The sequence below is a fragment of the Haliotis rubra genome, unplaced genomic scaffold, assembly GCF_003918875.1.
Source record: "Haliotis rubra isolate DU_JTF1 unplaced genomic scaffold, ASM391887v1 Scf179, whole genome shotgun sequence".
NCBI lineage: Eukaryota > Metazoa > Mollusca > Gastropoda > Lepetellida > Haliotidae > Haliotis > Haliotis rubra.
Genome location: NW_025765769.1, coordinates 173354 through 198068, shown reverse-complemented (window position 1 = coordinate 198068; position 24715 = coordinate 173354). Strand labels below are relative to the sequence as shown.

General features: G+C 39.0%; 2 protein-coding genes across 3 annotated transcripts in view; both read left to right on the top strand.

The window, feature by feature from the left end:
• Positions 1–1485: 1485 nt before the first annotated feature.
• Positions 1486–5451, top strand: LOC124273281 (probable ubiquitin carboxyl-terminal hydrolase FAF-X). Its single transcript, XM_046708518.1, has 2 exons — positions 1486–1915; positions 5441–5451. Exons 1-2 carry the CDS (start codon positions 1486–1488, stop codon positions 5449–5451), a joined length of 441 nt encoding a protein of 146 aa, XP_046564474.1.
• Positions 5452–7023: 1572 nt separating this feature from the next.
• The window catches only part of LOC124273259 (probable ubiquitin carboxyl-terminal hydrolase FAF-X), a 51043-nt gene continuing 33351 nt past the window's right edge, over positions 7024–24715 (top strand). Inside the window, exons 1-10 of one of the 2 annotated variants that reach the window (XM_046708473.1) lie at positions 7024–7151; positions 7362–7474; positions 8311–8416; positions 8805–8920; positions 9034–9100; positions 9730–9914; positions 10357–10495; positions 17664–17921; positions 18111–18317; positions 20479–20746. In XM_046708473.1, the coding sequence (XP_046564429.1) occupies positions 7452–7474; positions 8311–8416; positions 8805–8920; positions 9034–9100; positions 9730–9914; positions 10357–10495; positions 17664–17921; positions 18111–18317; positions 20479–20746 (1369 nt within the window). In that variant the 5' untranslated portion in view covers positions 7024–7151; positions 7362–7451. Of the gene's footprint in view, positions 7152–7361; positions 7475–8310; positions 8417–8804; positions 8921–9033; positions 9101–9729; positions 9915–10356; positions 10496–17663; positions 17922–18110; positions 18318–20478; positions 20747–21515; positions 21780–24715 lie in introns of those variants that run through there. The other variant, XM_046708474.1, reaches the window with a different exon arrangement.

Here is a 24715-nt window from a genome sequence, read left to right as displayed (position 1 = left end):
TATGCAAATGAGTATGCATTAATTTTGAGATAATGAGTATAATTGCATTCACTCACCTAAATGCTAAATAATGTGCAATTGAAGATTGACCGTATCAATGTTTATTACAAAAATGTCACATTGGTATAGTGAAAGAATACTTTTACAAATACTTCAAAGGTGGATGTTACTGCTAGTCTATGAGGTTAAGGAGACCACTGCTTGTAAACTACCTGTATAATGTAACAAGCATTATATTGGAGATTACATTTTCTCATTAAGTTACAAATGCAAGTACTTTTTGGGTTGAGTCCCATCCATGATTCGAACCCTCACCCACGAGTCTGAAACCAAATCACCAGCACATGAAGCTAGCAGTCTAACTCACTCAGCCACTGAGGCTCCACTATCAATTCATCATCAGTTTCTGAGGCATGGAACTCATTTACATATATTATTTCAAATCCTGCCACATCCAGTGTCGGTGTTGTCAAAGGTCAACTTTGAGGTTACTGTGAAACATGGTTGTATCATTTATAACCAGTTGCAGATGCACATTTACTTTACTAACCCGAGACTTTGAAATTGTTAGATCTTATATTTTAATTAAGGTCAAGCCTACCAGTCTGACTGTCAGGACAACCTGAACCCTTTAGTCGTATATTTTATCACTTTCTTGATAAAGGTGTCAGAACCTACAGCGAAACATTGGTCTCACTGTAATAAAGAAGTTGTTCATCCATATATTCTTATCCTAATAAATTAGTACATAATAATAAAACAAAATAAACTGATCAGAATTAACATGACAGTTGAAGGATCCTTGTCACAACCTTGAGGGCATATAACTGTTTTGGAGTGACCTCCACTGACCTTAACCCAAAGGTGAAGGTCGCTAATAAGCATGATGAAGTAGTTATGCCTATTTTTATACTATGATGTGGCAGGACTTTATCGAAGCCTTTAACCTAAAGTGGCCATATGATTTAAAAACATCTTATTCATAACAGACAACTAGAGTTGGCATTATGGCACATAAATCGCATTGCAATACAGAGAGTTGTATTAGCAATATATATTGCAATACTTCTTTGTAAAATATATTTGTACTGTTATGATAGTAACATATGAAATACACTTCATGTCTGATTAAGACAATAGGATAGCCTTTTGGATAAAGCATTTCCTCATTACTACATTGGCCTGGGTTCAATTTTTCACATGGGCGGTTCAATGTGCAAAGTCAGTTCTGGTGTTACTAAAAGCGGCCTAAAACCATATTCGTGACTGATTGTTTAATCATTAAATGATTATGTCAAGCAAATGATGGACAGCGTTTCACTCCATCATCCAACCCTCTGACTGCGAAGTTATGACAGTCTGGATAAATTAGATTACCTTTTACATAATCAATATCGAATGTTGATATAAACAACTGTGTTTAGGGTTCTATTATTTATAGGATCACTTCTCTGTGTTTCAGCTGTTTGAAGCAGTATTGAAATCATGACAATAGTGATGCGTGGAAGCCCAGCTGGAGGGGATTCCCCTCAAGAGAATTCCCCTCCCCAGACAGGTCAGGCTCCCCAACAACAACAGCCAACAACACAACAGCCACAACAGCAACCCCCGACTTCACAACCCTCACAGTCACAACAGCCTCCTAAAGAAGCTCCACCACAACAGCAGCAGCAGCAACAACAACAACAACAACAATCCACCAGTGGATGTCCAGTTCAGATCGCGACCCAGCACGATGAAGGAGGTCAAGGTGATGGAATAGTGCTACCAGCTGATGACCAAGAACCTGAATTCCCCCATGTGGAGTTGGCGAAACTAGATGAAATGATTAACCGACCACGATGGGTGGTCCCAGTGCTGCCAAAAGGGGAACTCGAAGTTCTGCTGGAAGCTGCAATTAAGCTGAGCAAAGATGGTAAGCAAATTGGTTTCATTTATGTTGTGTTACATAATTTATTTCCCCTTCCCTGTTACATATGGCATAACGATCCTTGGATAATTTGAGTTCCACAGCATGTGATACATTTAAAGTACTGATTCCACTGTGTGTTAAATGGATGTACAAAGGAAGAAGGCTTTTGTTCCTTTAAGACATGCACTCATTCATATGCTTACACACCTACATTCAAACAAAATTCACATAGAAATATGTTACTGATCTTTTTATCCCCCGCAAAGTGCACATTTGTCTTTTCCGGAGCATAACTCCAGAACCCTTCAATGTTTCTTCACCAAACTTGGCACATAGATAGATCTGGTGGTGAACTGGTGCCTTTTGGTAGTTTGGGAATTCTGAATAAAATATTTTTGGCGTTTCCATGGCAACAAGTTTGACTTAGACTGAAATTGGTGGTTGCGCTCTTTTCCGGAGCATAACTCTATAACCGTTCAATGTTTCTTCACCAAACTTGGCACATAGATTGGTCTGGTGGTGTACTGGTGCCTTTTGGTAGTTTTGGAATTCTGAATAAAATATTTTTGGCGTTTCCATGGCAACAAGTTTGACTTAGCCTGAAATTGGTGGTTGCGCTCTTTTCCGGAGCATAACTCTAGAACCGTTCCATGTTTCTTCACCAAACTTGGCACATAGATAGATCTGGTGGTGAACTGGTGCCTTTTGGTAGTTTTGGAATTCTGAATAAAATATTTTTGGCATTTCCATGGCAACAAGTTTGACTTAGCCTGAAATTGGTGGTAGTGCTCTTTTCCAGAGCTAAACTCTAAAACCGTTAACTATTTCTTCACCAAACTTGGCACATAGATTGGTCTGGTGGTGTACTGGTGCCTTTTGGTAGTTTTGGAATTCTGAATAAAATATTTTTGGCCTTTCCATGGCGACAAGTTTGACTTAGCCTGAAATTGGTGGTAGTGCTCTTTTCCAGAGCAGAACTCTAAAACCGTTCACTAATTCTTCACCAAACTTGGCACAACAAGTTTGACATAGACTGAAATTGGTGATAGCGCTCCTTTCTGGAGCAGAATTTTAAAAACCTTTTTTTTAATATTTGACATAATCATAACTCGTAGACATAATCATGAAGAGTATTTTGCCATTGCGGGGGATATTGATGACTTTGTCTTCTTGTTATTTTGAGTGAAAGTTACGTTTAGGATGTATTTGTGGGAGTTGTTTCTGCTGTAGATGATGCAGAAGGATTAACATATTTTTGTGTGTATTTATTTTTGAAAACAGTAATTTCATTTGTGTAGAGATCAGTTTGAATTTATTAGTATCAATGACTTCTTTTCTTTCTTTTTGAGCACCAACTTTACTGCTTGCATGTAAAACTGAAAGCATAGATAGATTTGATGCTTAACTCTTTCAACACCAGTCAACCAGAGGCATTTACTGCCATGACACCAAGTTCCCAGAGACTCTGAGGTCATAGATGAAGCCTATCAATGAAAATATCAGCTTGTAAATATTATTACTACTACATATCATACATCATTTGAAAGGTCTAATCCTACTGTTTATAAATATGAAAGTTATTTTTTATCATATTATTCAAGTAATACGTTTACAACTTAAATACGTTAATTTTAATTGAAAATGCAAGCTTACACATTTATATGTCCAGATAAACCACGAAGGAAGAAAAAAATGAGGCGATTTTTTTCCATTTGTAACATGTCATAATATCCCCTTACCTTTTTCTTTTATATTTTCATTTTTACGTAATCGGAAAATTATTATAAAAAGATTTCTGAATTAATATGTATGGTCGTCTATTTCCCGATATCTGTGGCTTTCCGCTTGGTAGCGTGATACAACAGCGTGAAATACCTCCGTTTTCTATGCTTCGTATGAATAACATGTGAGGCGATTCGTTTGATGGCGGGTATCGTTTGAAAGCTCTGAACATCAACAATATCACTGTACCCTTGCCAAGAGTATTTTCGCAGTTGTAAGAAGCGATTTTATTGGATACAGATTGGTTTCTAATGACGCTTATTTGCCTCAGTCTGCTATAAGGATTGTGATTGGTCAAAATGAGACGTGACCTAAGCCAGCCAATCAGATAACAGCAATGGATATTGTCGTCGTAAACGAAAACCTGCAGGTTCAGTCGAAAGTTTTGGGTAAAATCATGCCATTCTGAACGTGTTGTGCAAAAAATCACCACCTATGCGTATATTATGGAACTTAGTTGACGTATCGTGCTAGGTTATGACCTGTGACAAGAAAGTTTAATGCATATATTTTAGCATTAAACATCTTGTCCGAGCGTAAAGTTCGAAGCGACGAAAGCCGAGATGTCACTTGAATTACATTACATGATCGCACAATAAAGATGGAAATAGTAAGTTGTAACGTACATTTGACAACTTTTATGAGTACTGTTGTTGATTTTATTCTTCCGTTTATTCAATTTGTGTAATTATTATCTCGAAACATCGTTACTTTGCTCTTTGACAACTCTAATGTGGACCCGTTGCGGAAGCATGTGTCCGAGAATCTTTTTTTTTTTCAATAACATTGCGAAAAATAGTTTATAATTCTAATTCTGTCGATTATATATGGCCATTTGAAATGTAATAAGTGTTTTCAGGCATTATGAAAAGTGACAGATTTGATAAATGAATCATATGTTAGTTAGGTTCCTAAAATTATATATAATTTTGATGCGACTACTGCCTGGCCGGTTTCCGGCCTACGGTGTCTGGGGACTGGTGACGTCTTGGCCGGTTTTCCGGCCAGAGGTGTTGAATGGGTTAACTACCTATCTGTGCCTAAAACCTTTCAGTAGATTTTATTGTTACTTTTTTCTAAGGTTACTTGACTAAACAGAATTTTACTTTAGTCAGGCTTGGGACTTGTGGCTGAAGTCACACTAAATAGACATTACAAAACAAGTGGGTGTTGATTATGGAAAATATTCCAATGAGATATTTTAGAACGTTTTGATTTATTCACGAGTGAAAGCAACAAGTTTTGTGATCTATTTATTACACACTTGGTGGGAAAACAGTGTGATCCATGATGACAAATCAAGCAATGCTGGATGTAAACAAAATGAAAGGGAGATAACTCTGTCGTGACTACTTTATAGATGAAAATAAACAATTAGAAATATTCTCTTGAAAAATAATAATAACCCCCCAGGACACTGTAATTGAAATTTAATTATCCACAAACCTAATGTTTTGTTTGGTTGACATTTTTGGTCAAAAACTGCTTGAATGGAGTTATAATGTTAATTTAAGATATTGAGGTGGCAACAGAAAGTTTGGCATTATGATGTCATTATCGCTGAATAACCTAGTTTGGTTACACAACACTTGTTGGATAACTTTCAACTGGTTACACAACACCTGTTTCAAGTAACCCAAAGTAAGTAAAAGATTCAGAACATGTGTGTTATAAATAGTATTATTCTTAATTATGTAGACCTTTATGATACTATCTGATCATAACAGGTGTTCATTTTATGTGCAGATTTTGTTTAAGGCCATTTTAATGATTTTATTCCAAATTTCATTCCATTTTGTGTACAGTGATTTTGGCATGTATAGCTATAATCAGATGACAACTATCATTGCCTTGAAGTGAACTTTTGTTTTCAGAGAAACATTGCAAATATCATACTTGCGTTACTTTGACTCATATTTGTTGTTCTATGACAAAATTGTTTCATGTTTTTACTGATCTCAAACTATTTCACTTTTTAAAGTAACTGATAAAATGTGCCAACAATATGCTGAAGTGAATATCGGACACAAGAAAATACTTTAGTTTCAGTGTTTAGAGTTGACAGTTATGACAAAGAGCAGCTCAGAAAGGTACCTTTTGGATCATTATTCCTGATGTCATTTTTTTTTTATTTGTAGGGTGGTTAGGTAGTCTTAGAAGAGTTGAGAAATGGTAATCCCAAATATAACACTTTACATTTGACCACTTTCTAACTAGCATTGTGAATTTTTAGCTTTTGGTTGTGGGAGCCGTGCCAATTTACAAATTGAGTGGGTTATTGATTGCTGAATTTGTGTGCGGATGATTAGTTGCCTGACTCTGAGAAAGTGAGTTGAATCTCAGATGGGACTCAACCTAACAAAAGTACTAGAATCTGAAGTACTTGTACTTTACTGAGAAAGTATAATCCCAATTATAACATGTTATTAAAGAGTCTGCTAAACATCTGTGTCTGATTTCCAGTATAGATAAAATGAGTGAAGCCTATTCATCAAGTCTTTGGTCCCTTTGTTCTTGGGTGAAAAGGTCCTTCAGTATCTCATGCTTGTCTTAGTTCTGCTGAAAGGTTAGAACATTATTGCTTGATGACATTGTGCCTCCATTGCATGATGTTGACAAGCACCATCTTTTCCCAGCTTGATTATTTACCATGTTTACTGACCACCTATATAGACTGAACATTGCTTGCTGCTATGTTAAATATAATTCAGTTATTATCCCCTGCCACAAAGTGGGAATGGGATATAGGTTTGAGCTCCATCTGTCCTTCCGTCTGAGGTGATGGGGACAGATTTTCTCAGAAACCGTTATAGATAGGGATACCAAATGTGGTATGTATTTTGAAGGACACAAATGCCTTTATGGAGTTTGAAAGCGGAAACCGTGTTACAATTCTTTACAGAGTTATGGCCCTTGTTATGTGTTTCTTGACTTAGTGCACGGTATCCTCAATGGGGACAGATTTTCTCATTTCACAACTTATGTATCGCTATTTGTAGGAAGAATGAATAGTTGTCAAAATAGCAACAGAACACTCTGGTGGGGATATTGATGACCATGTCTTCTTCTTGTGATTAGTTTGGAATATTGCTTGAAAAGGACACCATGAGTGAGTGACTGAGTATTTTATGCCGCACTCAGCAATATTCCAGCTATATGGCGCAGGGTTTGACGGTCACTGTAAATAATAGAAAAGTAAACTACTTGGACCAGACAATCCAGTGATCAACAGCATGAGCATCGACACAGCGTAATTGGGAACCGTTAGAAGTTGACATGTGACACCATGAAGTAATAGTTTGCAACAAATATTTCCTTCCTAGTTCAGGACTGGATGTAAGAAGCAATTAGGCATTGTCAGTTTGCAATAAATTCTTTCAGGACTGAAGGTCTCACAATATCTTTCACAAAAATTCTCACAGATGAGGCTGTCAGTGGATGGAAATATGAGATACATGTAAGTGCCACTGCATTATGTTTTTGTGATTTTGTATGTTACAGTACTTGTGTGTCTGAGCATTTCATTATTGTTAACAATATGTAGACAGCATTACAACATGATTTGTGATGAATTTTATGTGTCATTGGCATCATCCAAATAGTCCAGATTTGATTCAAGATGAATTTGTTAACTATATATTTTGATCGTTTTTTTTCTCTTTTGTAGAAATGTATTTTGAAAAATGCTGAGAAACTAATAGAACTCTGTGTGGCTAAGTTATCACAAGACTGGTTTCCTCTCTTGGATCTTCTGGCCATGGTTTTCAGTCCCCAGTGCAAGTAAGTCAAACTGCTCACATTCTTTTCATGCTTATTGTAACAGTTACGTGCTATTTTAGAATATATATGTCATATTTTAGCTGTTTTACTGTAAGACTGCTTTAATTAATATTTGGCTTTTCAAAACCTTCTAGTCAGATGGCTAAAATATTGCTGATGTGACCTTGAATTTAACCTACCCATTTGACTCACATATTGTAACAGAAATGTTCCTTCAACTGTGTTTGAAGGTACAGATTAAGGACAATGCAAAATGCTACACAGATAATCTAAAATGTCTTGTATTGTCACCATACCAGTGGTTTCAGCATTGTGGTATTGTCTCATACCTACATCACTGTTGACTTTCCTCCCACCTTATGCTGATGCACAGTTTCAGTGGTGAAATACTGATGTAACCAATTCACTCGTCGTTATCCAAAAAACGTTTTAGCTCACCGGGGTGGTGGAGTAGCCCAGTGGTGAAAGTGTTGGCTCGTCACGCCGAATACCCGGGTTCGAATCCCCACGTGGGTACAATGTGTGAAGCCCATTTTTGGTGTCCCCTGCCGTGATGTTGCTGGAATATTGCTAGTAAAACCAAACTCAGTTAGTCAGTTTTAGCTCTGACTGACTGTTGTTTTTTATTCCTTGGTGCTTCTGCAGAAATATTTGAACATCAATGGTGTCACTGTCATGAACTTTATGAAAGTGCCTGTCCTTTTCAAATACAACTGTTAACTGGAAATTATGGTGAGCATCAGTGCACCTGATGCTATTTTAAGAGACAAGATTAATGATGACATGGAGATATCAATCATTTATCTGAATAACATGGATTGACTTGATTGGTGTAGATTCCACACTTACAATGGAACTCGGCCATCAGAGAGTGTACCAGCTGGAACCCAACCATCAGAGGAATCTCTGTTTGCAAGACCTCCAGACCCAAGAACTCCAAGGGTAAGTCTCTCAGGAATTATTGACACATCATTCATTATTGATTGTCTTAGAAAACAGGTTAATCAAGTGAAGGATGTTTTAAGCATCTATGTATGAATTGATGACATGTGTCAACCAAGTCAGCTCAATCACATTATTTGGATAATTGATAAATTTGTTCAGTGAGTCATAGAAGTAAGTCAGCAGTGTTCAAAATTGAGCATGAAAGTCAAGACCCGATAATGTTCAAGATTTAGATTGTCACAGAAAACTTGTAACAGAAAATCAAAGGAGCCACTGGCTTTTCGTGTTTGCTTTCGCTGTGTTCCAAGATGGCTCCAAATCCCTATCAGGGGAAACTATCTTCAGAAGTATTTGAGTATTCTGTGACATTTATTATTTTTTTCAGGGATGGCTGGTTGATTTAGTCAACAAGTTTGGAGGCCTAGAAGGTTTTCAGATTCTTCTGGACAGATTCATCAAAGCTCCAGCTCTCTCTGTACCAATTATTGCTGCACTTATTAAGTAAGTACCTTGACCAGAACGTTTCATAACATCTCTTTAGTATACACATTAAAAGGATTATGTCTTGTGGTGTGTTGGAATGTATGCCAATGAACTGTCCTGCTTTGTTTTAGACCATTTGGACAATGTGCTGAAGTACTGACACCACACACTGTACAGAAATACTTCATGCCCATTGTGGTAAGTTTCATTGTGTCTTTACTCATTGTCACCCTAAATAGGGACACATTAATGGTCGAGCGATCACTGCTTAGAGTTGTCTCCCTTAGCAATACATGGATAGATTGTTAATAGGTTTTACTCCTATATTTGTTTGATGATTAACCTTGTTGTTAGGTTTCAATTTGTAAGATCTTTCTTGTTTGGGGATTTCCTCTCACATCAAGTTGACATGCAATGTTGAGACTGAAATAATGGTTTTGCCTGTATTTGACCTCCACCATGTGGCAGTTTGCCATCTCAGGAATATCTTACGTCTGTTTACAATATTGCCCTGGGAAAATCTTTTTAGTTGGTGATGTGAAAGGTCAAGGTCATTGTCGAGTCCATAGCTTATTATGTCATCCCTGGAGAATATTTGAAACTGTTGTAAGTGAGATTGAATAAGTATTGCTGAATGCAGCATTAGCATTGTTTCTGCTGTTTGCAGCAGGGTTGTAAGTGAGAAGCTTATGCATGACCCTTTATTGTAAGAACATGAACTAGAGCTTCAGAAATGTTTGTAAGGATAGTTTTTAAGGTGAACAAAATAAAACAGTGTCTTTAATGTGATCTATCACATATTTATTTATTGTGGCTATTTCTTATAGGATATCGTACCAAAGTTTCTTGATAAACTGACTGATGATGAACTAAAGAAGGAATCAAAGACTGAGGCAAAGAATGATGCTCTGTCTTCAATCATCAAAGCACTGAAACAGCTTGTATACCGACTTCCCAACCAGGATGAAACAATCAAAGAACTGGAGATATTTAGACTCAAGATGATACTAAGGTATTGCGAGTTTTCTGTTGTAAGACCCAAGTTTCACACATGCTCTAAAGCTGTATAAACACCACTTATTTGTTTGACAACTCAAACTGCATGATGTAAGCCATGATGTTTGTTCAAGGTCCATTATGTAAGTCAATCTGTGGTGACTAAACATTAATGATGTCATGATATTCTGACACAAATTACTTGATGTAAGTCATGGTGGGCATACTAAAATTATTTGAAGCAAATCTTGCTTTGCCGACTCAAATTACATTGTTATTTTTGTGGTTATAGTTCTAATTACACAGAGACTATTTCTTCTTCACACAGATTGTTTATTACACTAACTTGATCTACTCTCAAATTAGTTTTCTGACAGTCAAACATAGGCTCTCTTTAACATTAGACAGCTGACTGCACATTTTTTCAGATAGTGCTGATAATGCTGTTGTAATTTCAGACTGCTGCAGATATCATCATTCAATGGCAAGATGAATGCACTTAATGAAGTGAACAAGGTGATAACCAATGTGTCATTCCATGCTAGTCGCCATACCCAGGTGGAAGAAGATGAGTGGCTAACAGCAGAGAAAATGGCTGTAAGTTAACACTTTATGTTGCCTACTGTTATGAGAATCTCTTATACATAGATATATATAAATATATATCTATAAATCTGTATTAATATATTTTTAAATCTGTATATATATAATTATACATTTGAAGTGATTCTAAAATATATTTATATTCCCTACAATACCTGTTCACCATGACTCAGAAGCTATGCTTACCAGTGACCACTCTCCATTGTCTATAAGTAAGCTGGGGTAATGAAACAACAATGATGTTATATAATTGTAGCTTAGGCTTTTGACTTCCTCAAGCAAGTTAAAACTCAAAGTGATCAGTGCCCAGGTGGGGAGCGAGATGAGAGGTTTAGCCATGTCGGCTAGTTACACTGACTTTCTGAATATGCTATGTCGGCATGCAGTGGGTTTCAATTCATGGATTTCTGTGTTTTTATTCTGAAGAATGTGATGGAACCGGAACAATTGTTTATCCAAAGTAAGACAATCATAACGTAAACATTCCCTCTGGATTATTGTAGCCTTATTCCTGTGGATACACAGATTACATACAGAAAATCAAAAGAAATTTTAACACTAAGTCATAGCTATTCCTGGTGGTATACCTAATCTACCCCTGAGTTATCTCCCTTGATCCTGACGTCACTGTATTGTTCACCTAGAACCCTTAATAATTTTTCTGTATGGTCCACACGTATGACGTGCAGAGAATCAGTGAGATTTATTTTTCAATCAAGTCTTCATTTCTTCACAAATAGGTCAGTCACATCGCATTCCATATTAACGTTCAATCGCATTACTATTTGATATTGTATTTATGTATATTTTCTTGTTTTTGGACTTTGAAAATTTTCCGCCCTTTTTTGACTAGAACAAATATGGCGCATAACATATGTCCCCTATGCCAGAAGTTTATGGCGGATGTCGATCCCCACTCTCTATGTGTCTCATTCTTCAAGGATTGCCGTGCTTTTATCAGATAGAGGTCTTTTGTCAGATGAGAGTTGGCTTATTATGGAAAAATTTCGTTCTATGGCTAGGAAGCGTAAGTATCTTCATCTTCTGAATTCTCGGGAACTAAGAAAGCCAACATGGGATCGCCTTCATTGTCTATTAAATCTGAGCCTAAATCCAGATCTAGGACAAAATCTAATCATCCACCCACATGGATATGTCTGCCATTTCGGATTTACTAGCTGGTTTCAAGTCCGATATTCAGGCCGCTATGGCTAAGTCCGTACGGCACATGGAGTTCAGAAATGAGGTGAATTTAGCCATATTTACCTGGCAAGATGGCTCCAGGTCCGGGGTGACCGTGGCTTAGGCTACACACTCCGCGATCTTGGTTCCCAGCCATCCGTAGCGGTTCCCTCTCGCCCACAGCCTGCTATCCTTCCCCACGATGGGACGGCCGCAGGACTGTCATGGATTGGATACTGTGCCTAGTGCACAGGATTCCTGTTCCGGCTTGAGCCATAACACCGGGTCGGCGGCTATTAATAATGGGCTTGTCAACCCAGCAACCGAGAGCCACAGGCCTGCTATCTTTTTCCATGGTGAGTCTAGGCAGCAGGACTTTCACGGGCTTGATACCGTGCCCGGTGCACGGGATTCCTGTCCTGGATTGAGTCATGTTACCGGATAGGCTAGCGATTTGATCAGAGAATACGGCCACAGAACTGCAGGTGTATACTGACACGGATAATCTGTCCTTGAACCCGTTGGTATCTGACTTGGCCCGATCTGGTTGCTTCATCGGTGTATCCCTTCTCACAACCGGAGTTCACTATGTGAGAGGGTTTGTTGACAGTACTAACTATGGATGTTTTCGGAAGAAGATTTCTTGCCGGGTTGAATTTTTATGGAGAAGTTGGAACTATTATATGGTCTTTATCCCAATATCCTTCCACCTCCGTTTGAGGATCAGGGAATTGACTTACCCGTGGAGTTGGGTTGCTGATTACTGCCAGAAGGGATGCCCAAGCTGTCCTTGTTGCATTCGTCATTACTTAAGAAACCATTGGAGTATTATAACTTGGGCCTCTCCAAGGCCACGACGTGGGATAACCTGCCCAAGTCTACACCATTCATGATAGATTTATCCCGGTCAGTCTACCTAACTTGGATAAGGATTTTGCCATCTTACAAGAAGTTAAAGGCTTCCGGGAGCAAACACTTCCGGTACAATAGCGATTCAAGGAGTTAGATATGGCTGCTTGGACATCCATTGGTATGTTATCCTATTCTTGCTGGTTTGCGGGTCTACGGGCTTTGCTCCTCCAGTTTTCCAAGTTTACTCCGGGTTATAAAGGACACAGCTCAAGAGGGGCATTGGAACCTGATAACGGACGGCATGTGCGATATACCGTTTGGTTGGAAACCAGACCGATATCCAGTTCACTATATACAGGCAGGTGACTTTATTCAATTGTCTCTATCTACCCAGCAGGGTAAATGGGTACCCGGTGGGATAAGTCATGTGACTATTCCAATTTCTAGAGCCTCGTGGCAGCATGACTAATAAATGGTTATATGTCAACATTGTGAGCATGTGCATTGTACATGGGAAGGGCGTGTTATACAATTCCATCTATTATTGTTAACAAGAGCCTATTATCCTTCTACTTTCTTACGGATCTTGGGCAGTGTATTCTGTCGGCAGTTTAATATTTTAATCACTCCCATGTTCTTTAAAAAAACATCTGTCATTTGGTCGACCTACTTTCTGCCATGCGTCACGACCGTGTTTAAGCTAATATAAAATGATTTATTTCATTGGTTGGTAAATAGGATTTACTGTGGGGATTGAATGAAGCTGATTGGCTGAGCGCTAATACATTCAAAATGGACGGTGTAAACATTGTGTTGTTATTTTGTCGTGCGTTACAGAAGGAATTAAGTTTTATCACGTGGTTTTTCAATGGCAAATTAAAAAAAGTGATTCTCTCATTTGACCAAGGTAGGTTCTTGAGGAATGTGACGTCGCCTTTGGAGAGGCACTGTAAAAAGTTTAGGCACTGTGTGGGAAATTATTTAGGTGTTTCCGCAAGTCTGCGTTCACTGCATAATGCGGCAGGATAAGTGATCTCCAATATTCATTATATTGTCAAACTAAGACTTGCTTACATGGCTGGGGATAGCAATAGACAATCCCATGTCATCCTTGATAGGATGGGTCTTTTCCCGCCAGTGCCTCAATATTTGATAGGGATTTCTGACACCTGGTTCTTGTAATTATCAAAACTTTGACATTCACAATTTATGAAACCAGCTCATGGCATGGGATGGTAGTTTTCGTTTTTCCACCGTTCAAATTCTTTTGGGGAAAGATTCTTGCAGAAGATTCAACATCACAGTTGTATTGTATACCCAGTTGTTCCAGCGTGGCCTACAGCTGTTGTCAGACAGTTTTCTACCTCTAATGCTATGGCTCAATCTGTTTAGTCAACTCAGATCCGATAAGTTCCATGAGGCTGCCTTGTATGATGCTAAGTAGAAACGAGTTATCCAGTGTAGAGGAGAGCAAGGAGTCTTGGACTCCCCTATCAGCATACAGGGATTCTCAGTGTGATCCGATTCTTTTCTTCACAAAATTATCAGTTCATTCCAGATTAAGGACATTTTTTCTCTTACATTTTTTTTCTTAAGTTGGTTTTTATCTTGGTAATACAGTCTCTCCAAGAGTCACCATATCAACCAATGCAGGACACTTCTCTGAAGTTCCTATCATTTAAGACGGCAATCCTCCTAGGTTTTTTTTGCTACAGCATCCAAGGTATTTGATTTACTTACTATAGATTTTATATCCAATAATTCTTCAGAAGGTTATAATCAGATGATAGATCTGATAGGACAAGACTTTTGTGCCCAATCTGAGCGTTGAGTTGGTAGATCCAGCTTACATTGACATTTAGACACAATCGTTGCCGATTGTTCATTTCGTGCTAAACTAATGTTGATTCAGAGATATCTAAGCATACTATCTCCTCCTGGTTCAAGAAAACCATATCTTATGCATATTGGGATCAGGATCAAGATCCTTGTAATCTCCCCATGTTATCAGAGCCTTGGCTTCATCTTTGGTGGCTTGGTCGTCAGTTCCGTTGGAACAAGTAGTTGCCAGTCGCCAATGGAAATCATCTTACATTTTTATCCATTTCTATCTTAGAGACGTTGCTTCTTCTCTTGAGGGTCTCCACTCACTGGGTCCTTTAGTGAGCAGCGCAGCACCTCGCCTCTGCCTGATTGCCCCTGGAAAAAGGTGTGTGTGTGTGTATGTGTGTTACACCTAAGCCTAGGATTACAGGATTGGATCAGACACAACCTACAGCAAGCCGGAGATACCACGTTAGGAATCATTGTATTCATTGGTATCTCCTAACCGAGCACATTATGGGCCGAGTCTCTCACTTCCCAGCTATGGTTGATAGCAACGGGTTGGTGAAAATATATTTTTTGTTAAGGTTGAGAGACCTTCAGTTCAATATATATATTAGTTGTTTTTGATACCGGAAGTGATGTCATCAACCGAAAGTGACGTCATGAGACAGGAAGTGACGTCATATTTCCGGAAATGATGTCAAATATCACCGGAAATGACGTCATAGAACCGGAAGTTACATCATATAATGGAATCTGAAGGTTTTTAGTCTAATATCCTTAGGGATTGCTTCAAGGATCCGGCAGTGACCTCATAGTTACCGGAAGTGACGTCACAATTTTAAGGAATTTTAGGTTTAATGACATTTTGGGATTTGGATAGAATCATGATACATTTATATGAATTTATCGTAATCCGGATTTATGGCGTCAGGGATTATATAATCCCTACTATTACGGATTAGGATTATCATGATATCTATTACATCAACCATAACTGTGGGAAGTTAGAAGACTCACCATCTCTGGGAATGTATTCCCTCACTACTACTGACCAATCTAAAGATAAATTATTTATCTCTGACTAAGTCATAGTTATTCTTAGGAGGTTGAGTAATCAACTCTCAGTGGTATAGAGGGTAGTATCTTCCAAGGGTAACCCTCCTTCCTTACTTGGGATTCAGGCTACCATAATCCAGAGGGAATGTTTACGTTATAATTAGGAACAATTACATGTATTGTTAGTAATTGTTAGTAAAATTACCTCTGGATTATGGGGAGTAGTTCCCACCCTGTGTCCTCCCCGCGAAATTATCCTTAGAAGATGTCATAGATGTGTTGTTTTTTAGAAAAATGATGAAGGGGTTCTAGGACAACAATACAGTGACGTCGGGATCAAGGGAGATAACTCAGGGGTAGATTAGGTATACCACTACAGTCTGTTTGGCTCAAAAGCGGAACGATGAATTGCAATCTAACTCGAAAACTAATAAACATAACATACTCAATGAAACGCTGATCATAATCAAAACATCATACCCACTCTGTGAGGTTTTTGCAGAATTATTGTCCTAAAAATAAGAAAGTTGTTTAACAAACTATCATTAAAATATTGACACAGTTCACTGTTTGTTACAAGGGAGGAGTGCAGAGAAAGGGACAGCCAGGTGTTCGAGAAGCACGTTCACAGACAAAGTTATTTATTCATTAACCTGTGCTGTGCCGTCTCCATCCGTTCTCGAACACCTGGCTGTCCCCAGTCTCAAGAGAGGTTGACTGGTCATGTTTTTGTTGACATTCAACTTCATCTTAAACTTCATTACTTTTTAAGTTTGATTTGATTATTTGCAGCGGGGATTATGTCACCTTCGTGACAATGCTTGTTGTTAACATGATTATATCATGAACTGCTGTACCCAATGTCTTCAAATTTGGTGACCGCCTACATTGGGGGATTTACACTAGTCGATTTGGGTGACCCTGACCTTATTTTCAAGGTCACCAAGACACTGACCAATTTTCAAACTCTTGTTAGCGCAATATCTCGTGCACTGTTGCACCCAATATCTTCAAATTTGGTGACAGCCTACATTGGGAGATTACACAGACACCAGTTGATTTGGGTGACCCTGACCTTATTTTCAAGGTCACCAAGACACTGACCAATTTTCAAACTCTTGTTAGCGCAATATCTCGTGCACTGTTGCACCCAATATCTTCAAATGTGGTGACAGCCTACATTGGGAGATTACACAGACACCAGTTGATTTTGATGACCATGACTGTATTTTCAAAGTCACCATGACACTTTGACCACTTTTCAGACTTGTGTTTATGTGATATCTCATGCACTGTTGTACCCAGTGTCTTCAAATTTGGTGACAGCCTACATTGGGTCATTATGCCAGTCAATTTGGGTGACCTTGACCGTATCTTCAAGGTCACCATGACACTTTGACCACTTTTCAACCACATGTAAACACAATCTTTCATAAAACGTTGCACCCTATAAGGGTACCCGGGTAGAAAATTTGGATCAGTCCCAGCCTCAAATGCACATTGATACTGACAGTGGATATGTGCATCTGCATCTATACATTCAAATCTACTATATTCCTGAAATATCTTCAGAGTTAAAAGAAGATTCTGAGAAGTGACCATTACTAAAAATTACATCACACAAAAGGTAATCTTCTCTGTGACCAAAAGATAAATCTAGTAAATATGTTATATTTCATTCTTCTTTAGCAGTGGGGGTCATTGCCATGTAAGTGGCAAACACTTGTTCAGTATTGCTTTAATGTGGTTGTGTAAAAAATGCATATACCTGACATATGTGTTTCTTGTCTTATAAGAGATTATGTCTCAACCATTTCAGGACAAATTAAAGCATGGATGATGGAAAAGGCTATTCTAAAGTCTTTTTCTCCTAAATAAGACTGTCATTCCCACACTATTTGGTTGCAATCGAACATGTTTGTGTGTGTGTCCAGCATGTGGTGTTTTGTTTTGTTAAGGCCCAATTTGCCTACACCAGGGCCCAGTTTCACGTGTGGATCCAATCATTATGACCATGGTAACTCATTAATGTGCAGGAGTAACAACAGGCATATGCTTAGATCCGTTTGTAAAACAGGGCTCTTTATTCTACATTTATCGCTCTTTAATTCACATCATTTTACGCTCAAAATTACTTCAAAGTTTAAGATATTACTAGAAACTGTTTGGTTTGAGGCTAGAGTCTTCTGTCACTGCATATAATTGTCTGTCAGCTGCAGTGTATATTTGCTCATGTCTACAGGAATGGATTCAGCAGAACAACGTACTGTCAATAGTTCTCCGAGACAGCCTGCATCAGCCTCAGTATGTGGAGAAGCTGGAGAAGATCCTCCGCTTCATGATCAAGGAGAAGGCCCTCACCATGGAGGATCTGGACCGGTTGTGGGAGGCGCAGTCAGGGAAACATGATGCCATTGTGAAGAATGTTCATGACCTGCTGGCCAAACTAGCATGGGATTTTACCCCCGAACAGCTGGACCATCTGTTCGAGTGCTTCCAGGTCAGTTTATTTCAAAACTAGCTTCACTCTGAGAAAGACTGAATGAATATTTCCTATTTCTGGCCTTTTGCAGCAGTTTATTTTCAAGGTTTGTTACCAATGCTGATGAAGGTTTTCTTGGTGTTGATTATTGAAAATGCGTTGCTATATGAAAATGTCATTTATCTTTAATATGATGTTGCCTTACAGGGTAGCTGGAATAATGCTACTAAGAAACAGCGTGAGAAGCTCCTGGAGTTGATCCGTCGTCTTGCCGAAGATGACAAGGAAGGTGTGATGGCCCACAAGGTTCTCACTCTACTGTGGAATCTAGCCCACAGTGATGACGTCCCTACAGAGATCATGGACCAAGCTCTCACTGCTCATATCAAGATCTTAGACTACAGCTGCTCTCAGGTAGGATGGGCTTGATTATGCAGTCTCTTGACACATGTGCACCTTATTCGTAAAACCATGTTGTGTTTGGATTTCTCAGGGATATCGTATGATATGTGTCCCCGTTATAGCCCTGGGAAATCTTTTCAACACATTGATCAGTTATTTTAAGGTAAAGGTCATTGTAAAGCTCATAGTATGAAAAGAAAGTTGTTTGCTGTGTTCCTTTGAGGATTTACTGTTGTGAACAAAATTGCAACATGTTGTGATTGACTTTTGTGGACACGGTCAAAGTGAAGGTCATTCATTCTGTTTGCCACTTTCAATATTCGTGCGCCACTGTTGAAGTCTTTTGCATTGTGTATGTATGCCCTAATTTGACTTAGGGGCATATTTGGTTCATTTGCTGATACAGTCATCCCTCGCCATAACGCGGGTCTTGGGGTTCATGGATGACCCCCCGCGTTATTAGGCACCCGCGTTATAGTAACTATTGCATAACGCGGGACAAAGGCCAAGTAAAATCGTATTTTCCATGGACATAACAAAACTGCTATTTCGTGTATTGTGCCCAGTCGAAGCCATATCGTATTGTTGGAGGTGAAAAAAACAAACTTTGTAAATGAAAATACATGTGTGTACTGGAAACTTGCAATCAAACATCAACATGTTTTGGTCCAATGTACTGGTGATTCAGTTAAAAACGATCCGATAACATAACATCAAAGGATTTCTTGTTCCATTATCAGAATAATTTATATCTTAAACAGTTATTTTAACAGAGATATTATATATTGCTATCGTATTAGTATAATGCATGTTACCTGGCTGGATACATTTTACGTAGGAGACAGTTTGACAAGTCACCGCTGACTTCCCGAGTTACGTCAGTGTTCCCGAATAGCGTCTGACCCTCTCACAAATCCGGCAGATCCGCCAACGGTCCGATAGAAGTCTACAACCCGCCCGCCCCAGTGTCAGACTGTATATTTCACAATGACTTTCACTGAAGTTGTTATATATGTGACATGTGACACTTGTTTGCCCTTTATAAATCTTATTATGTTTGTTAAAAATTTCAATGCCAGTTATAAGAACTGTTAAATATGAAATGTGTGTTTTAATTTTTTTCTATGGGTCCTGTGAATTTTGAATGGGTCAGACAGACATCTGAAACTTACAGGACCCAATGTCCTGTTACTTTGAAACACCATTCGTGAACACTGTTACGTGCCACTTTGATTGTAAAAACAAGTGTTGACAACTAATTGTCAAATATGACTTCAATGAGTCAATAACGTGGGTCTTGGGATCCATGGATGACGAGGCTGTAATCTGTTCGTGATTGCTGAGAAAAATGTGAAATTGGTGCTATTGCGGTAGGCGCAAAAAACGGACCCTTACGAATGTGGTAAGCGGAAGTTGTATGGAATGAGGTAATGCCATTTCACTCACGGTTTCTACGTTGTTACTGTAAACAGTTTAATGAATGAAAATGGGATTGAATTTAATCACATAAAATGTGTTTTCTGACATCATACGTTCTCGGATGGCAGTGTTTACCGCGTAATAACGCGGTGTGTTGCATCACAGCAAACATTGTAAGTACTCGGCTGATGGCATGTCTTTATGATTAGGTTGTCTTTTATAAGTTATTATGATGTTTCGCTGTTCGTCTGATTATTATTGAGAAAACCCTGCATGTTTAAAAGTATCTGAAAAACCATGGATAAATACGATGAACACTGTTAATTGCAATCCGCACTGAATTTCACTAGTTTACCACGTGATTAACCAGAGCTCAACAGCGCATTTGTGTATGTGCTATTTTCGATGACGTGAAGATGTGATCGCTGGGCAACTTTTTTATGGGAGCCATGGATTACCCCGCGGTTTAACCGAATCCGCGGTATCGCGAAGAGCGTTATTGTGAGGGATGACTGTATCTCTGGAGAATGTTCTTCAAATACTTGCTACTGAAATTGAAGGTCATGTTTACACCTTCTATATGTTGTCATGAAATAAATTTACCAGATTGAAAAAATTGACAGATTCAAGCAAGACTAATAGCCTGATTTGCAGATTCAAAAATGTTATAGCTTCTTGGATTGATGCAATATGAAGTTCCAAACTGAATGTAAATTAACTTGTTCAAACGTCATCCCCCCTGTTTCCTTTGTAGGACCGAGATGCTCAGAAAATGCAATGGATCAACAGGTTTGTGGAGGAGCTCAAAAATGACAAGTGGGTGTTGCCATCATTGAAGCAGATCCGGGAGATATGTCAGCTGTTCCCAGAAGCCCCACAGAACTTCCCCCACACACAGAGGTCTCCCCATATGTACTACAGGAACAGTGTCATTGGTCAGCTGCAGAATCAACATTCAATTGTTATGCTTGTTTCTCAGAATCTCTCCGCATACATGAACAAAGCCAGACAACATAACAAAGGTAACATTCTTGTTCAGTTCCTTGATTTAAAGTTATGGAGAGGGGAAGCCAAGTAGTTAATAGATTCCATTTGGGGATGCTAGGTAATTATCTTAGTCCCCAGTAGCCTTTGATCGTCATAAATGGTGACTTTGGATCAAGAGATCAGGCTTGGTTGATTGCATGTCACCACATCCTTTTTGTGTGGCAAGTGGTTCATGTCAGTCACTGAATTGTCTGGTGCAAACTCAATTATTTACAGATCGCTATCTTATAGCTTAATGCTACATTATCAAAGTCTCTCACATGTCACTCTCAAGAGATTTTTGTGATAGCTTTTGTGGGTGCAGCATGTGAAGCAGAACATGGTATCTCCATGCCATCATGTCTCTGGAATATTGCTAAATCCTGTGTTAACCCAGCCCCTTTCTTCTATTATTCAAGCTTTTGTAGCCTTTATAACTCAGATTCAGTTTTAGGCCGCATCCGTGGTGTAGTGGTTAGAGCGTCCGCCCAGAGAGCGGAAGGTTGCGGATTCGATCCCCGACCGCGTCATACCAAAAGACGTTAAAATATGGTACTTGTTGGTCCCTGCCTGGCGCTCGGCATTAATGGGTACAACAAGGACTGGTCGGCTCCGAGTCAGTATATCGGTCTGAGTGGGGTATTCATGCTTCACTGCGGCATGGTATCTCAGTGGGCTAGCACTATGACACCAGCTTAAGTCTGGGCTAGTACAAGGTAAATTAACTTGTTCAAACGTCATCCCCCCTGTTTCCTTTGTAGGACCGAGATGCTCAGAAAATGCAATGGATCAACAGGTTTGTGGAGGAGCTCAAAAATGACAAGTGGGTGTTGCCATCATTGAAGCAGATCCGGGAGATATGTCAGCTGTTCCCAGAAGCCCCACAGAACTTCCCCCACACACAGAGGTCTCCCCATATGTACTACAGGAACAGTGTCATTGGTCAGCTGCAGAATCAACATTCAATTGTTATGCTTGTTTCTCAGAATCTCTCCGCATACATGAACAAAGCCAGACAACATAACAAAGGTAACATTCTTGTTCAGTTCCTTGATTTAAAGTTATGGAGAGGGGAAGCCAAGTAGTTAATAGATTCCATTTGGGGATGCTAGGTAATTATCTTAGTCCCCAGTAGCCTTTGATCGTCATAAATGGTGACTTTGGATCAAGAGATCAGGCTTGGTTGATTGCATGTCACCACATCCTTTTTGTGTGGCAAGTGGTTCATGTCAGTCACTGAATTGTCTGGTGCAAACTCAATTATTTACAGATAAGCTATCTTATAGCTTAATGCTACATTATCAAAGTCTCTCACATGTCACTCTCAAGAGATTTTGTGATAGCTTTTGTGGGGTGCAGCATGTGAAGCAGAACATGGTATCTCCATGCCCACCATGTAGATCTGGAATATTGCTAAATCCTGTGTATTCCCAGCCCCTTTCTTCGTTGTTCAGGCTAGTAGCAATTGTAGCCTCACCTCAACTCAGATTCAGTTTTAACATGATCTCAAGCACATTCAGCACTATTCCAAAAGCAAGACTTAGGCATTTCCAGTGCTTCAGTCAGGCAAGCTATTGCTCCATTGACACTAAAAAATATGCAGTGGCACTTTTTATCCCACCGGCATATAATGCGATATGGGATATAGTCGTCCGTCTGTCGAATCCGGTCAATCCGTCCATCCGTAATCATTTTGTTTCGGACCATAACTCAAAGACCGTTCAATATTTTTTAACCAAAATTGGTAGATATGTCAAACATAACCTAAGGTGGTGCCTTTTGCTATTTACAGATAATTGTCATTTTATTTTTCTCGGTTTCCATGGAAACGCTTTTGGACTTAGTCTTAAAGAAGGGTGGGCTTCGTTTCGGAGCATAACTCAAGAACCGTTCAATATTTTTCAACAAAACTTGGTAGATATATCAAACAGATCCTAAAGTGGTGCCTTTTGCATTTCACAGATTTTTGCATTTTTATTTTTCCGGTTTCCATGGAAACGATTCGGACTTAGTCCCAAAAGTGAGGGGTGGGCTTCGTTTCCGGAGCATAACTCAAGAACCGTTCAATATGTTTCAACAAGACTTGGTAGATGTATGAAACAGAACCTTAAGTGGTGCCTTTTGCTATTTGCCGATTTTTGGCATTTTTATTGGCGTTTCGCGGGGGTATTAAAATGGACTCGATCCGTCGTCGAGTCCGTCCGTCCGTCCGTCCGTGCACATTTGTCTTTTCCGGAGCAGAACTCTAAAACCGTTCAATATTTCTTCACCAAACTTGGCACATACATGGATCTGGTGGTGTACTGGTGCCTTTTGGTAGTTTTGGAATTCTGAATTAAATGTTTTTGGCGTTTCCATGGCAACAAGTTCGACTTTGACTGAAATTAGTGGTAGTGCTCTTTTCGAACGGAGCAGAACTCTGAAACCGTTCAATATTTCTTCACCAAACTTGGTACATGGATAGATCTGGTGGTGTACTGGTGCCTTTGGTATTTTTGGAATTCTGAATAAAATATTTTTGGGTTTCCATGGCAACAAGTTCCACTTAGACTGAAATTGGTGGTGTGTGCTCTTTCTGGAGCAGAACTCTAAAACCGTTCACTATTTCTTCACCAAACTTGGTACATAGATAGATCAGAACCTTGTACTGGTGCCTTTTGGTAGTTTTGGAATTCTGAATAAAATTTTTGGCGTTTCCGGGCAACAAGTTTGACTTAGCCTGAAAGTGGTGGTAGTGCTCTTTTCCGAGCAGAACTCTAAAACTGTTCACTATTTCTTCACCAAACTTGGCACATAGATAGATCTGGTGGTGTACTGGTGCCTTTTGGTAGTTTTGGAATTCTGAATAAAATATTTTTGGCATTTCCATGGCAACAAGTTTGACTGAAATTGGTGATAGTGCTGCTTTCTGGAGCAGAACTTTAAAAACCTTTCAATACTCTCCTTCCACTTTTCTATATACACACCTAAATATTTCTATATACACACCTAAATATTTGACATAATCATAACTCGTAGACATAATCATGAAGAGTATTTTGCCATTGCCGGGGATATTGATGACTTTATCTTCTTGTTATTTTTCTTGGTTTCCATGGAAACATTTTGGACTTAGTCTCAAAAAGTAAGGATTGCTTTCGTTTCCGGAGCACAACTCAAAAACCATATAATATTTTTCAACAAAACTTGGTAGATATATCAGACAGATCCTAAAGTTGTGCCTTTTGCTATTTGCAGATTTTTGGCATTTTTATTTTCCGGTTTCCATGGAAACGATTCGGACTTAATCCCAAAAGTGAGGGGTGGGCTTCGTTTCCGAGCACAACTCAAAACCTCTCTATATCTTTCAGCAAAACTTGGCAGATATGTGAGGCAGATATTGAAGTGATGCCTTGTGCTATTTGCGGATATTTGTGATTTATTATTTTCTCGGTTTCCATGGAAATGATTTGAACTTAGTCTCAAAAAGGAAGGGATGGGTTTTGTTTCGAGCACAACGAAAACTTCTTAATATCTTTCAGCAAAACTTGGCAGATATGTGAGGCAGATCCCAAAGTGGTGCCTTTTGCTATTTGCAGATTTTTGTCATTTATTTTTTTTCATGATTTCCATGGAAACGATTTGCACTTAGTCTAAAATCAAGCTGGACTTTAAGTAACTGTCAGATGATTTGTTCTTTCAAAGATGTGGGGGCCGGGGGAATATGTCATCTTCTGATGACTCTTGTTTTCAGTGCTAGAGCGTACCCATTGGCGCAACATTAAATATAATCCACAAGTCTTCTATACCATGGTTACCATGAATGGCAAAAGTCTCAACTGCATTGGCACACATTTTAGTAGTTAAGCTGCCAATTGGCAACACTCAAAAAAAATCCTGGCTGAAGCACTGCATTTCAGACAGTGGACATGACGAAACCCCAGCCAGGATCATAAAGTATTCATACCAAGTATGTTTAAAAAAAT

Bases quoted from the DNA above. Each gene is read 5' to 3' on its own strand.
- LOC124273281 (XM_046708518.1), top strand. From the start codon at position 1,486: ATGACAATAGTGATGCGTGGAAGCCCAGCTGGAGGGGATTCCCCTCAA.